The sequence below is a fragment of the Alligator sinensis genome, unplaced genomic scaffold (assembly GCF_000455745.1).
Source record: "Alligator sinensis unplaced genomic scaffold, ASM45574v1 scaffold628_2, whole genome shotgun sequence".
NCBI lineage: Eukaryota > Metazoa > Chordata > Crocodylia > Alligatoridae > Alligator > Alligator sinensis.
In genome coordinates this window covers 1157857-1172976 of record NW_005841833.1, presented here as the reverse complement: position 1 = coordinate 1172976, position 15120 = coordinate 1157857, and the positions used below count along the sequence as shown (strand labels likewise).

The window sequence follows — 15120 nt, the reverse complement described above, 5'->3', positions numbered from 1 at the left end:
CGGAAGAGCTGCCTTCCAACTCACATAACTGATAATAGGCTTCATTTTTTCAGACTTGGCTGCACAGTGTTTGCTGACCACTGGCCTGTCCTTTTCGCACACGCACCCTGTAATCTAGCGTGACACAAAATTGCACCTCTCTGCTGGAATTTAAAAGAGTGATTCCACTTTTTAACTGGGAAACCACCAGCCCCTCTGGCCATAACTCCCTGCTCCAGCCAATGTGGCACATTCGCCACGTGTGGAAATCGAAGAGAGAACAGCTGGTCAACGGGATTTTTTTCTTCCTCCTGAAATAAAGCACCTTGTTCGACTGTTGCAGCTGATCTCTCCAGAAAGGGACCTCAGAGGCCAGTCATGCAGAGATGGAGGAAGCTGCACCTCACCTGACTTGGGCATCAGGTTTGGTGCCAGGCAGAGCAAAAAAGAAATCTGCCCTAAAACAAAAGCCCCAGGGGTTCCCAAGAACAGGAGTTACCTTCATGCTGCCTTGGGGTGGATTCCCTTGTGGATACTGGAGAACCTCTGTGCAGGTGACTACTGAACGCTGTCCCGTGGGCTGACTGGTGGTCCTCATAGGCGAGAGGGCTATGGCGAGGCTTTCCAGGCTCAGGCACAATCACCGGGGCTCCCCGGGTAATTGAACCTCCAGAGTTTGTCACCGAACTGGGCCGGCTTTTCACGCTCTCCTCGTAACAAGCCCTCTCTAGATTGCGTGGGTCCTGCATGACGTCCAGTGAGTGCACAGAATGAAAAGTCCTCCCTGGGCTACCGATAATGGAGCGGACGTCATGCTTTTTGGCACTTACTGATGAAGGATTGTTGTCGTACTTCAGTGGGGTACCCTAGGGAGAGACAAGGCAGTGCAGAGGTCACAAAAGGGTGCATGAGGGGAAGGAAGCAGAATGGGAGGAGGTCAGAGGAGATCACCACGAGCTTTCTTGGCCCATGCTCAGCTTGGGGCACTAGGGACAGGACATTTAAAAATGCCTAGCAACTCGAAGACAAACCTCAATGATCTTCAACAGGACCTGCTGTTTTTAGGGCATGTCTGGGCCACTCACTGCTGGTGTTGGGAAGCTCCAGGCTAAGATAACTCCAAGTCTGCTCCAAACACGCTGCCTCCCAAACTGGAAGTAGTATAGTTGCCTTAGGCTAGAGCTCAGTGCACCATAAGTTTTTCTGCCTGGTAACATAACTGGGAGGTCCAGAGCTACCCTTAAGTGCTTTGGAAAATCCCACTCTATGTAAATAATAATGACTATGTTGTCTAGAAGCCCCAGGGTGACATACGGGAGGAGCACGGTGCAATTATGCAGCGGGTCAACCGTGGCTGAGTTTCCTATTCCCTGGGGGAACGGTGGAAAGTCACCATGGAAAGTAACCATTAACTATGTCTGCACCCAGCATGCTCCTTCTACCACGCACCAGAGAACTAAGCCAGAATCAACTGTCACAAACACGAATAGCTGCCGTGGAAACGTCTCAAATATTTTGAGTCTGCAACAGGAAATGTGCACCCAGCATTTGCTCACCAACTCCTAGAGCTGGCCCTGTTGGTTATCACTGACCCAGGTAGGAGGAAAACAATCCTGTTCTCAGTAATCTCTATATAAAAGCCGGAGTCATTCCCAGTCAGCAAATTTACGCTGGGTTTAGTGAGATGGCTGTGTTACCGACAGCAGAATGTGACCCGGCAAGTTTACACATGCCGTTTCCAACAGAGAGCTTAGAAAGAGGCACTGTTGCTTAGAGGAGCCAGTATTGGGATCATTCATTTGATCCAGTTTTAAGAGGCGGCAGGTAAGGCTGGCGGAGAAGAAGAAGAGGGGGCCAGACACAGAGAACCTGGATCTGACCACCCTCTGCTTTAGGAAACAGAAGCTTAGCTGATGACGCCTCTGTGAAACAACAATTTCTACCCTTCTCCACCCCGAGTTTAACTCTGAAACGTCTTCCAGCAGTCTATGCAAATAAGCTCATTAACTCAGAGCTTATGGTCGTAGTCACGTCCTAAACTCCCCGACGGGGGAATAACAAAAAGAATCGCCAAAAATTATAGCTGCTGTTTGCGCTGACTTTAATCCCAAGTGGGAAACCTGACTGAAATTGGTCTTGGGCCCAGGCCTAGCAGAGGAGAATGGTACGTGTCACCCTTCCCCATCTTGACGACCCACCCACCGTGCATTATGCCGACCCACCCACCATGCATCATGCCTACTCACCCACCGTGCATCATGCCAACCCACCCACCGTGCATCATGTCCACCACCCACCGTGCATACCTGTGTAATGGAGCCTTCCTTCAGAGGCCTCGTGGCTATGGGGATATCAGGCGTGCGCCTTAATTCCTCCCTGGGGATCTCATGGATTGACCTTCCTGCTTCTTTCACTGTGGCCACCAGCCCCTCGTGGGCTGATTTCATTTTCAAGGGCGTGAGGCCCTCGTGAGGCCGCCCCTTGTAGGGGTCCGATAAGTCCCTTGGCGGAGTGTTTTCTCTCTTGAGCTGCTTGGCTTCTCTTCTGAGGTAGTCCTCATGGGCCTCCACATAGGATCGAGGTATTCCTGCACCCCACCCAGGAAAGACAAGGCTCTGTCATGGGTTTCCAAAAGAAAAAGACCCCAGCGGGCTGACTGCTGTGCTGACAGACCCCGTAGCAGCAGTCTGTCACAGGGGTTTACAGGGTTACCGTGCCAAGAGCCCAGGCAGCGTGACCCAGCTGATACTGCCTTGCTGGTGCCACGCGAGGTCTGACGCCTGGCACGGAGGATTTTGCAGAAGTGTTTTCTGCTGGTCTGGCTCTGCTCTCCCTGAAGCCATGGGAGAAGGGGGTGGGGGGTCCCACCACTACCCAAGGAGCTCCAGAACGATCATTACCTTCCTGGCAGCATCTCCCAAGATCCCCATGTGCTAGCAGTGCCCCTAAAGTATATGGGGAGAATGACACCACCACCAGTAATATGATGAGTGGTGCCAGGCCCACGAGAATGCCTGGTGAGAGCAGGGCCAGGTCCTTGCTGAATGCCTCTGAATATCTCACCCTGCTAGACAGGTCTGCTTGGGGCCTGTGGACCAACGTGGATGGCAGGATCCACGGGCAAGGCCATGCTGCACATCGGAAAAAAAATCTCCCATTGTGCCCTGCTCGTTTCCACCCCAACCACTTCCCTAGGTGAGCTGCACGGCACTTGCCAGACTTACCTTGTGTGATTGAGCCCCGGATATGATGCTGTTCCTTTAAGTTGTGGGGACTGTCTGGGGGGATGGCTCTGCCCATAAGACCTAGAACAGGCCAAAGAGGTAAGTCAAGTCAGAGAGCAGCCACAGAGACTTGATCTTTGAGAGCAGGCTAGACAGACACTCGGGCGAGCTGTTTTAGACAAAGATGTTCCTCCTGCCTTGTGCAGGGAGTGGGACCAGACGGCAGCCTGAGGTTTCTCCAGCCCTGGTTTTCAGCGATTAAACTGCTCGCATTTTCACTGTATTTCCAAGGGCCACAGTACAGAAGCAAGTCACCTGAGCTGTTTGCAGCACCTGGGATGGGATCAGTTCTCAAGGGCTAGTCTGATTCTCCCCTTTTCCTCAGTTTATTTTGTTTTTCTGGAACCAGAACACCTGGGCTGTCAGCTTCCTCTGCTGTCCGGTCACTCTCGCTGCCTTGTTTCCCTGCACTGGCTCAGTGTGAGCCTCTTTGGAAGCACTGCAGTGGAGCACTTAAAGAAGAGCTTGCAGATTCAAAACCATCATTACTTCTTGGCAGTGTCTCCCCAGAGCCCCATGTGCTAGCACCATCCCAAAAGCATACGGGAAGAATCTGACACCACCAACAAAAACATAATCCAAACTAGCCATTTGAGAGAGATTAGCCAAAGTAATTAGAGGCCTGCAATTAACACTCCTCTTTCTTTTTTTTTTAATAAACAATTAACCTGACTTTGCCCCCTTGTAATTTTCCCTTGCTCTTAAGCGAATGAAGATGCCACTGTAAGAATGCAGAAGCCACGCCGATAAATGAGACACTTGGACCCAATCCTACAAGTAGCCCCACTGAAACTAGTTTCACATGCAGACGAGTCAGCTACATGCATGCTCTTGGAAGACTCTGAACCTGGCTTTCCCTTAAATGGGTTCTCCAACTTGGTATCGGATCAATTATTCCTCGTCTTTTGTAGATAAATCTCCCAAGGACACTTCAAATCCCAATCATTCGTAAAAAAGTCTTCTGGGGAGGGGGGTTTACAGCTAGATGATGCCCCTTTAACACGGTCTTTCGCTGGACTCCCTAAAAATCCCAGCCTGGAGCTGTAGTTTAGTGCAATCCAAACCAGTGATCTCCAAACCACAGCTCACAGGTAACATGCTGCCCACCGACTCTGGTATGGCTTGTGGCCAAAGGAAATGAAGACGTTAAACTGAGTTGATGGCGAGAGCCAAGTGTGATGCTAACCATTGGCTCTTACTTGCCTAGGGGCCAGCAAAACGTAGAAACCAGTGGTCTAGACATGTTTGTAGGGGCCTGTGGCACTGTTATTAAGAAGAATGATGAATGAAGACCTCTTTTGCTTTATGATCCTGTTCATACAAACCTACAATTATGGCACTTGCATGTGCATGTATACACGCATGTATTTGCAAGTCTGCGTGTGCACTCCTCCCACATAGGGTGCTTCAGTCAGGCTTATTTTAGGTGAAGGGAATTAGGAGCAAGAAACAATACATCGCATCCCCATGAGAGAGCAAGCATCATGCGCATCTCTTTTGCAACAGGCTGCAGAAAGTCCCCGGAGTCGCCAGGCTGCTGATCTGGCACTGCCAAGAGACCCCCCCACCACAGACTTGCCTTCGATGCTTGCAGATGACATGTCGCGGGCCGATAAGCCCCGGCCGATCCTCCCCTCCATCATATCGTAGGTCCGTTTGGTACCCGTGGTCTCGTGGGAGCCACCAGAACTCCGGCCGTCCTCCTTGGGGCACTGGGAAGCAGCGACGCCACCTAGGAAACAAAACAGACGTGAAGGAGCAAAGCGGCCTCGAAAGGGAGGAATGAATGAGCAAGGCTGTTTACTGTAACTCAGGCCAGAGGGTCAAGGCCCTTCTGAGCAACAGCCCAGAGCTCTCACAGCCCAAACCTTGTGAGCTGTGAGAGCATTACAGCATGGGACGGGGTTCCAGGAAAATCAGCCGTTGCCTCCTCCCTGCCTGCCCGATTCCAAACACTGTGGCCTCATGCTTGGACAAGGGTGTCTGTTTTCCCCACTGTCCAGACATAGTCAGCGAGACATTTGGGAGCAAATCCAGCCCTGGTGCAAGCAGCTGCAACTCTCCCGGCTATTGGTCCCTGGACTCGTTTCTCGAACGTACCTACTGTGTGGGATCCTGTCCAGCCGCCTCAGCAGACACTGGGATATGCTCCCGGGGATAAAAGTAGGCAAAAGGGAAGAAGCAAAGCAGAAAAACACCCAAAGCAACCGAATGCGTTTTGACGTTCAACAATCTCATATTATTCTCATCTGAACCTGCAGCTGAACACTGTGCTCGCAGACACAGAACAGCGCAGAACACAGAACACGCAGCGGAGAACGTGAAACATTTCACGCAAAGACAGAGGGCGGCAGAAGTGTGATGTGAAGCAACGGAGGCGACCCCATCCCACGTGTGACCTTCTCTTTGCTTCCAACCATTCACGTTCTCATGCACAACCCTAAGGTCTCCAAATGGCCCAAGCCAACTGGGTTACCAAGACCATCTCCATGCCAGCGCAGGTCTTCTTGCTGCTCTGCCGCGTCCACTCAAACGATGGGCCTCCTACTCTTACTCCCATGAGACCGTTCCACTGCCTCAAAAATTCATGATCTCTCCCCGCACTGGATTTGCCCCAGCAAACCCACTGCACCAGTACAATCTTATCTTCTCCATAACGTGCTGCAAGCTGTGAAATTTATACGGCAGTTTATGATGCAGCTGAATGCGCCGTGTTTATATAACTAGCTCCAAGCTACAGAGTTGGCTCGCAGAGATATATGCTTTGCCCATTATCTCTGGCCCCGTCTATGCAACTGAGGAATGCCAGTGCCCTGATCCTCTTCTTTCATGTACACAGAAACTTGGAATTATACAATTAGAGAAAACACTGGAGAAGACAAGAAACATTTGTTCGGTCACGGAGAGTTTGGGAACAAAAGTTCTTTTCTGTGAAGCCTGTCATTAATAAAATGGGATTATTACAATGTAACACCCACGATCACTTCCTGCAGTCAGCAGGCAGAGGGTATGGGGGCAGATTTGGGGAAAAAGAGGACTCTCTCTGCTCAGATTGATTTGGTAGGAGAAAAAAAAAATTGGCGGCTGATGTTCAGAAAGCAGCCTAGCATCTTGAGACACACGAAGGGGGTAATGTTCCTGTATCCTGTCATCAAGGAACATCTGCTCCAAATTGGTTCTTCTGCAAATAAAAAAACCCAACCCTGTCCCTGGATCTCTTTGTTTCATGGAGAAAAAGGGGGAGGGGAAGGGAGAGGAGGGTGCACGGGAAGAGAGAGAGTAAAAAGAAAGAAAATCGCTCCGAAAACACGTCCCTTTCCCCACAGAAGCCATTAGCAATCACATGCAGAATGAGAATAACCAATCTAGCACAATTCAGCTTGCACATGCTACAGGATTTCGTCTCATTAGAGCCCTTTTATTTTTAAGCACCCTCATGACACTGAAGAACTTGCAATTTTTTTCCTCCTTGCCAGAATTCATAATCACTAACCATTTAATTTAATTTTTTTTTTAACTCCTTTGCTTCTGGATCTGAAACCTTCCCAGGATTGAGGAGGGGACAGGAGACGGTCAAGACTTTTGGGATCCAAGCGCCTTAGCCCTATGTGTCCAGCAAAGAGCGGAAAAGCCACCACATGCATGAATCATTTGTCCTTCCCAGGTGGCCTCGTCCTCGATATCATAATGCTTTGCTAGTACTATTTGTGGGGAGGGTGAAGGGCAGGCTAAACACCTGCGAGACAGTGACACATGCATAGCAGCTCTGGTGGAGGAGGCGTATTAATGGAGCCCAAGAGAAGCCACAAATGTTAGTTCCCTCATCAAATGTGAACTAATGCCATGGAGGATCACCGGCGTCAGAGATGTGCAAGGCCTGGCGCACGCAGAGCCCATCTCTCTCCCCTTGCCAGCCACAGCACACCTGACCTTAGGCCTGGAAACAGCCAGAGACTAACTCTGCTCTTGCTCCCTCTGGTCTTGGACAGAGCACTCACCTTTCACTGCTGAGCCCTCTCCCCCATGCCATCACCGTCATTAGTGTCTGTATTACAACCGCATCTACAAGCTCCAGGTAAAATGGAGGTTTCCCAGTGTACCACAGGGGATGGACACAGCGCTGGAGAGCTGGCAAGCTAAGACGCCGAGATACACCAAGAACAGGGTGGGAAACGAAGGCATGGACCAGCAACACAAGGGCCCTGGGTCATGCAGCCAGTCTGGGAATACAACCCGTCTCCATCTCCTGCATTCCCACGTGGATCGCCAACTGCTGCCCACGCAGGTTGATTAGTGATTGCAGACCTGCCCTGAAGGGTAACACCTACCGCGACTTCCCTCTGGATGTGTTCAGGGCCAACTGGCCCCATGCCTGAGCTGCAGTCACAACCTGGGCTGATTGGGCTGAAGCTCGGAGGTGAGCAGGGCAGCCCAGCTCCCCCGCTGCTGCACTGCTTATTAGACCAGCCTGCTTCATCCCAAGCACCGGCTGCGGGCAGCTCGTTAGGAAGACAGCCCTGAAACGCTTCCTGCATTGCTTTCTGGCCTCAGCTGTGCCAAGTATCCCAGAGACCAGGCTGCCACAAGTCTCCCTGAGCGACACTTCCTCTCCGGGACAAAGGGAACGACTGAACGCGAGAGGAATGGCAATGGGGTGCGTGCACTGGGTGCAGCGGGCATGGCACGCAGCGCTCCTCCAGCCTGGCACCGGTGAGCCCAGCCGAGGCCATAAGGCTGGAGTCAGAAGCCAGCCAGCGCGTAGGATTTTAACCCTTCCCCTGCCAGCCCCCTCCACCAACCCAGCCATTCGGCTGAAACCAGGGAAGGTGCGGTGCTGCGGGGTGCCCAGCTCGGGCTGCCTCCCTAAATCCTTGTAAGGTCTGCTATTCAGTGCTGCTCCCAAGCACCTGGAAACCTTCCTGCCAGAGTCCTGGTGGGAAGGGAGGGGTGCTCAGCACTTTGGAAGCCCAGATGGGAGCACGGGGCTGGGAATCAGGCCTGCACCTGTTGTTTGCTAGCAGTTGGCTGCCCGGTCGGCTCAGCCCCCAGCCTGCCCCCACCGGTTAGCTCACCGCAGCACGCAGACAGCAGCCGATGGAAAATAAAACCCCCTCACCTGCAAGGAGGGCAGCAGGAGAAAGGCTCCCCATGGCAGCACGGCTGGGCAGGGAAAGAGCCAGCACGGGGCACCCTTTCTCTGCCATCGCCTTCCTCAGTCTGAGGCCAGCCAGCTTTGGAAACTAGGGCTCCCGGTCAGCGGCAAAGGCATGACATGCCAGGGGTTTCGCTGTTAAGCAGGCCACGGGGGGGGGGCGACGGACTAATGCGTGGAGGGACACTGCCTGCTGGGGAGGCCAGCCGGTTGTGGGTGGGTAACGCAGCAGCAGATCCAAGAGATACGCTAAGAGGCAGCGGGTGTGCCTGAGATTAGCATCTGGTCCTCAGGCACCTCTGCGTTAGATTCGGCACAGATCTGGTGCCACGCTGCAAGGCAGATCTCCATGCTCCTCCTGTGCCAGGTACCAACGCACTCCCAGGTCCGTATCCAGCCCCGCGCACACCCCGATCCCCGGGGTTGGAGAATCGCGGGAAGAGAACCCCCCGCGAGGGTGGCACTCGCTGTACCGCAGCATCCTCTGCCTCCCAACGCGGCAGGGCAGAGGGGAAGTCAACCGCTTGCTTGGCCGTCCCTGCCCAACCCGCACAGCCTGTAGAAGGGCAACGTGGCAGGAAAGGACCGTACCTCAGAGTCATTTGTAGCCTTGCTAGAGATGAACAGCTGCTCATCTCTAGTGGGAGCCAACCGTGCTAGCAGGCGGGTTGTTATGGCAAGCCCTGCTATCTGATGAACCGGCTCGGGGAAGGAAGTAACAGCTGGTTACTGAGCGCTGATACTGCGAATGCAGCAAGGCGGCCTGTGCGCTTCACAAGGAAGTGCTTTAGTGAGGGCGCAGGGCGGAAGCGTATGTTCTGCTTGGGGTTTTTTTTTTTTTTTTTGTGATCCTGTCAAGATAATCCTATATCGAGAGAGAGAAAAGGGAAGAGCCTTCTCACGTTACTGAGCCTCCCTGAGCCTGGGCTGGAAACTGGATGTTCTTTCCACCACGTGTCCCAACTGCTGCCGCTCTTGTGCTCCTTGCTACCCAGACAGCAAAGCCAGCTTGGTAAACATCACTGACCTCTGCAATTTCAGTTCCCATAGCTCAAGTTCCCTTACGTGCACCCTGGGGTTCATAGCTCTGCTGCAAAAGGGGTGGAAGGAAGGAGGAAACCACTTTTAATTGGGGCTGGAGACGGAACTTGGTGGAACCCATTTTTATTCACTGCAGGGTTAGTAAAACCCTTTCTTTATATGCAGACCAAGAGCCAAGAGTCCTAGGGCCTTGGTGGTGTCTCTAAGAGAGACGGGATGCCGTCAGGAACACACATAAGAGTAGGAGAGAACAGAGCGAGTGGAATCCACGGAGACTTGTCCGCATCCTCCATACGTCAAAGGAGCCCGGAAACCTCTTGCATTGACAAGTGCTTTGGAGCACAGAGAGGCAGATGCCTGCTGGGAGCTGGGCTCCCCTTGCAGGTCACAGCAGCAGCAAGGCTCCTCTTGTTACAGAAGTTTGGGTCTCACCTAGCACAGGTCTGCCTGATGGTGAGCAGAGATCTCCTGGAGCAATGCTCACCCCACCCCCTGCAGCTGTCCCTGCAACAGGCTCTAACTTCTTTGCGTAACACAAAGACAATCGCCAGAGATGCTGCGCAGCAGGCGAGGGCTGGGGCGAGAGGAGAATGCAGCCTCTTCCGTTCTGAGATGTGCTGCACACAGGCCGCTCTGCAGATCCACGTTATGCTGGGCTCGGCTGGGTAGGTTGCAGCTGGCTGGATGTGCTGACTCAGCAACAACTATTTCCACCCCCACCACTTGGCAGCCAAGGTTTCCAGGAGGTGGAGAAGTGGCCTCAGCAGTGAGGGTTGAGTGGGCTGCCCTGTGCAGGCCAGGCACAGGGACCAGCTCCAAATATTCCTGGCTCCAGTATAACTCGGCTGCTTCGAGGCATCGCATGAACACTTGAGCCCTGCAGTGATGGATTCAAGAGGAGGACTCTGCTTTGGAACGCGTGACGCCGCTCAGGGTGCATCCCCCAGCTGAGGACCACCATGGCATACATGGATGTCAGCTATGCTGGGCTTGCGGCACCCTGGGACATTACCCTCCCTGAGATGCAGAGTCCTTCTTTGGAAGAGGGAGCTGCTGAGTGCCCAGGAGAGAACATTATGGAAGCCAATACTGGAATAAATAGATGGGGTGGGAGCTGGGGCCCTCCCGTGACACCTGTTTCTCCAAGGATAACCATGCTCTCCATGGTGGGGGTTATCGCTTCAAACGTCTTCAGGCCTTTGACACATCCAGAGTGCAAACAGGTAGACAGTGGCTGCCCTCTGCACAGAAGTACCCCACCCTGGGGCTCCTGCCCTCTGCACTCCCTGGCGCTGAGATGTCATGGCAAGTCCAGGGGAAGAGCAGAGGACAGAGCCCAAAGTCCTGACTCCCAGCTCTGCGCCCTGAACACCAGCCAGGTTCCAGTGCTTGGAGTGAGCCTGGCCCCAGGAGGGGCCAGAGAGAGGGTCTGGGTGAGGGAAGAAACCCAAAAAGACCCTTTGCCCAGCTTGCAGAAGGCTGGAAATCCCTCTAAAGCATTCCCTGCCCCTGTGTCAGGTAGCAGGGTTTGACCCAGGCACCAAGGCCCACAAGCCATCCTGAAAGGGCACCTGAAGAGCCACTCCTTATTTGAGAACTGGCCAGGCTGTGCCATGACGTCCTGCCACCAGCTGGGAAGGTGTTGTCCATCCTCACGGGAACATTAGGTGCAGTGTTAACCGAGAGCTCAGAGGCTGTGGCATCCTAACATGACCCCATCACCTTGTCCCGCCAGCCCTGGAGGTGGCACTAGGCATGTCGGATTTGCCTCAGGCCCAGGATGGACCCTGCTTCCTGCGTCTTGGAAGGAAATTCACCTCGGCGCAAAGTATCTGGTCAAGGTTCGACACGGGCCACGAAAGCCCTTAGCTCGGGCCTCATGTAGGGCGGAAATTTCAAGTAGACGCAGGTGACCTTCGCCCATGGTCTCAGGATCACCCAAAGAGGCTCCTTCATCCCCACAAGCAGCCGTGCTGTCCTTGTCCTGCACCCTTCCTTTCCTGCTGTGTCCCTGGCCCTTGTGACAAGCTACTTAGCAGAATTCGCAGATTCGTTGGAATCCGACACGGCTGCGCCACGACCACTTGTGCCGTGGCCTCAAACTTGTGACCGCTGGGCTGTAACCGTGCTCAGCACTTGCACCACCCCAGCCCTCCTCCTGGACCCCACGGGCATCAACAGGGGCTGAGCGCTGTGGCTCACAGAACATTTTTGTTATTGCCCACGGAGAACAAACAAGGTTACCTACCATCTGAGCACAGCTCCTTCATGCAGATGTTCTTGCTCCAAACTTAGACTGCTGCCCTCAGACCCACCAGGCTGACCGCACCTTCCCTGGCAGGACAGCTTGTATCATGACCACTCCCCAAGGGCCACTAATGTAAAATCACCAAGATGCTCCGTGCCCCAAAGAGCCTATGGTGCCCTCACACGCCTGGCTCTCTTGGCGACTCCTGGTGTCAGGAGTGTCCAAGCCAAGATTGGGTCCATGGATTCAAGGGGGAAAACCTGCTCCCCTTGGCCAATACTCCAACGAACAGGGATGGGTGGCAACAAGATGCTGGATGCGAGTATGTCCTGTTCTGCCGTGTAAGGGCTTTTCACATGGCCTTTTCCCCTTCCCGAGTTTCGCTGGGTGGGACGAGCCCCTCTGGAAAATACAGAGGATTCCAACTTACCATCATAAGACAGCACGTGGCCTTTCTTCCCCTCATAAATGACATGTCCTTTGGGCAAGGCATCCTCTCTCACTTTCTCCGCTCTGCTGGGGCTGTCTTCTCCGATTATTCTGGTAATGGTTCCTTTGTACAGCACTTCAGCTGGGGTGCCCTTGGAAAGCCACCAAGATCCATATTTAACAGTGTCACAAGCAATTAAGCAAGAAAGCTCTCTCACACACACAGGAACACTCTGTTCCAACAGGGAGGTTGAGCAGAGGAGAGCGCACAGCTGAACTCCACTTCCTGTCAGAGCCAATAGCGAGAAATCTGCGGCTTAATTATTGATGAGGACAATAACGATCAACGGGAAAAAGGTACACGATTTGTACGTGGTTGCTGGGAAGAGATGGGGCGAGGACGACGCGGGGATGGCAGGCAGCTCATCCAAAGGGTGAACAGAGCTCGAGGCAGCCTGCCTTCCCCGTGACACTGTCACAGAGCAATTCAGGCTCTGAAGCGCCGGCAGGCAGAGCAGGGATGGGAACGCCAAGCCCCTGAGCTCTCGCTGCTCAAAATAGTCCTCGCTCGCTCTGCCCAGCCCCACACTTCTCCAAGGAAACTCTCTGGACCATTTCCAGCCCTCCGGATTGCAAGGACAAGCCCAGCCACAGCTCTGCATTCCCGGAGGACATCCTGCCATGGCAGTACTATTTTTCTTTCCTATGGGACCGTCTTTCCTGCAAACTGTTTTCTCAGGGATTGAAAAGATGCCCGGTGAAGGCAGGGCACAGGCAGTCACAGAAGGACTGACCTTCAAAAGAGCCTGCTGTCAAACAGCCCAAAATGCTCCATCCCACCAGCATGGTGCCAGCTTTGAATGGAGCTGCTCTCTTCCAGTGCTGAGGAAGCAGAGAGGAGAGGCAAACCCATGACTTTGCTTGTCAACACAAAGCAGTTGCCAAAGTCCCTCTGAAAATCTCAGCCCTCGCTGCTAAGCGTTCCTGCACCTTTGCAACCGGTTCACAGGTCGAGAGAAAGGCTCCACCCAAGCGAAGCCGACCGCTCTAGTTCCACCATCCAAGCCGTAAATAAACAGCCCTCGGGACGTAAAAGTAGAAGCATGCATCAGAGCCGCCCCTGCTCCCAAATGGGAGTAAAGTTCACCCTTCTAAGGCAACCCTGAAGTCCCACTCCAGCGCAGCTCCACAAGCCTGGCGCCGACTCCGCACAGGGATGAAACTCACCCTATCTGGGCTCTATCCTGGCAAGCCTCAGGGGAACTGGCTTCAGGGAACTGAGCTCTTTTTATCTGCAAACAGATTGAGATTTTTTTCCCCTAATTTAGCTGGTATTTGGACCGGTTCAACGAATGTCTGACTGGCACGGATTTCAGCTTCCAGGGACACTTGCCAATCACTTAGTGGGCTATTGTGCAGATTTTTCTCTCTGCGCTAGGCAGGCTGCTGCTCTGCTCTTGGGCTGAAGAGCTAAAATCCTCTTCTGAACAGGAGGGGGACAGCTCTTGGGACACAGATTTTTTTTGCACAAATATTCACAGGAGCATTTGGATCACTTGTTAGTGAACAAACACTGCTCAGACAGTGACCGAGGCTGTCACTGTCTTGGGAACAAACTCGCATGAATGCTCCTGCTAAAAAATAAGAGCAGGTGTCCAAGAGAAAGGCTCTGGCAGAAGGGAAGTCTGGCAATCGGTGGAGTGATTCTTCCATTGCTCAAAGAAGGGTCAGGAAAGGAGGTGTGTAGGATGCCATCAGGTTTGTGGCAAAGGGTCAGAACTGGGAAACTTGTGGGTTAATCTGGCCCTTGGGCATCTGTCTACTTAAACAGGATTTAGGTGCCTAAACCCCACTGAAAGTCAATGAGAGTTAGGAACAGCTTTAAACATTTGACTCTCAGTTCTTCATACATACAGGCCTCTTCCCTGATAGCACGGCCTACGGGAGGAATCTATTTTTTGAGAGCACAAAAGATGGAGTTTGCCAAGTAGCAACCTCGGCCCACTCCTGGTCTGGGTGCCGGGTTGGGAAATCTGATCTGCTTACTGCCTTGCCTCTCCCCGGACACTAAGAGCAATCAGATGACACGGCCAGGCTAAGTGAACAGACCAGCATTAGTGCTGTGGGGTGTTTGCAGTAACGAACTTGGCTCTCATGGCCGGCACCCTGCTTTGGTGGTGCCGGAAGGGTGTTCAAATCTGTTGGGACAAGCTGTTTCCTTCTCCCCACCTCTCTGAAATGCCTCTGCGCGAAACTGCAGAGGCCAGACGGGGCACACCAAGGGGCAGGTTTCAACGCTCTAATTGCTTGCTCGGACCCCAGCTCACAGAAGCGCCCCATGCTGCTTCTCCCACTGCCAGGTAAGTTTTTGTTCTGCAGTGGATGTGCTTGAAGGGGATTTGACTGAAAGAGGTGACAGATGGCCTCAAAGCAGAGAGCGCGCATTCAAGATCTGTCTCCTGTGAACTGGATGAGTAATCCCACATCAAAGAGCAACCACAGTGCTGGGAGCTGCTGGAAAGAGCCCAGGGCTCTGTGTTGCCTTGTCCTGCGAAGGATGCCGGTTGCTGGGTCAATGGGTGTCACAGGCTCCGCACTGGAGAGGAGGTAGGGCCCACAGGGTAAGAGAGACAGCCACCAGACGGGCTGAAAACAGCCCTGGGCAGTAACTCCATCCCTAGGACAGAAGCAAAGGGGCAGTCTTGGGGCCTGAGGGATCTTTCTCGCCTAAATAGAGAAACTCTACATCCATTAACCAGTCTTGGGGGAGGAAAAACAGAGTAAAAAAAAAAAACCTGCCCCCAAAGAAGTGATGTCTCTAGAAACCTCGTGTATCCTTGACTGAGATTTTCCTCTCCCACCCATGTCCCCTCTAGTGGCAGGGGAGCGGATCTCCCCAGATCAAAGCAGCTAGACAACAATCAGGGTGTTTATAAGTGGCTTTAAATATCTGAATGATGGCCAGATAAAAATCCCCAAGGGAAAGA

The 15120-nt window shown here is 53.1% G+C and overlaps 1 protein-coding gene across 27 annotated transcripts in view; it reads right to left on the bottom strand.

The window, feature by feature from the left end:
• NCOR2 (nuclear receptor corepressor 2) overlaps positions 1-15120 on the bottom strand; it is a 276099-nt gene that overhangs the window by 23820 nt on the left and 237159 nt on the right. For all 27 annotated transcript variants that reach the window (XM_025197842.1, XM_025197845.1, XM_025197875.1 and 24 more), the window contains 5 exons: positions 12135-12285; positions 4843-4995; positions 3204-3284; positions 2286-2566; positions 479-845 (listed from right to left, as the gene is read on the bottom strand). In XM_025197842.1, the coding sequence (XP_025053627.1) occupies positions 479-845; positions 2286-2566; positions 3204-3284; positions 4843-4995; positions 12135-12285 (1033 nt within the window). The remainder of the gene's footprint in view (positions 1-478; positions 846-2285; positions 2567-3203; positions 3285-4842; positions 4996-12134; positions 12286-15120) is intronic.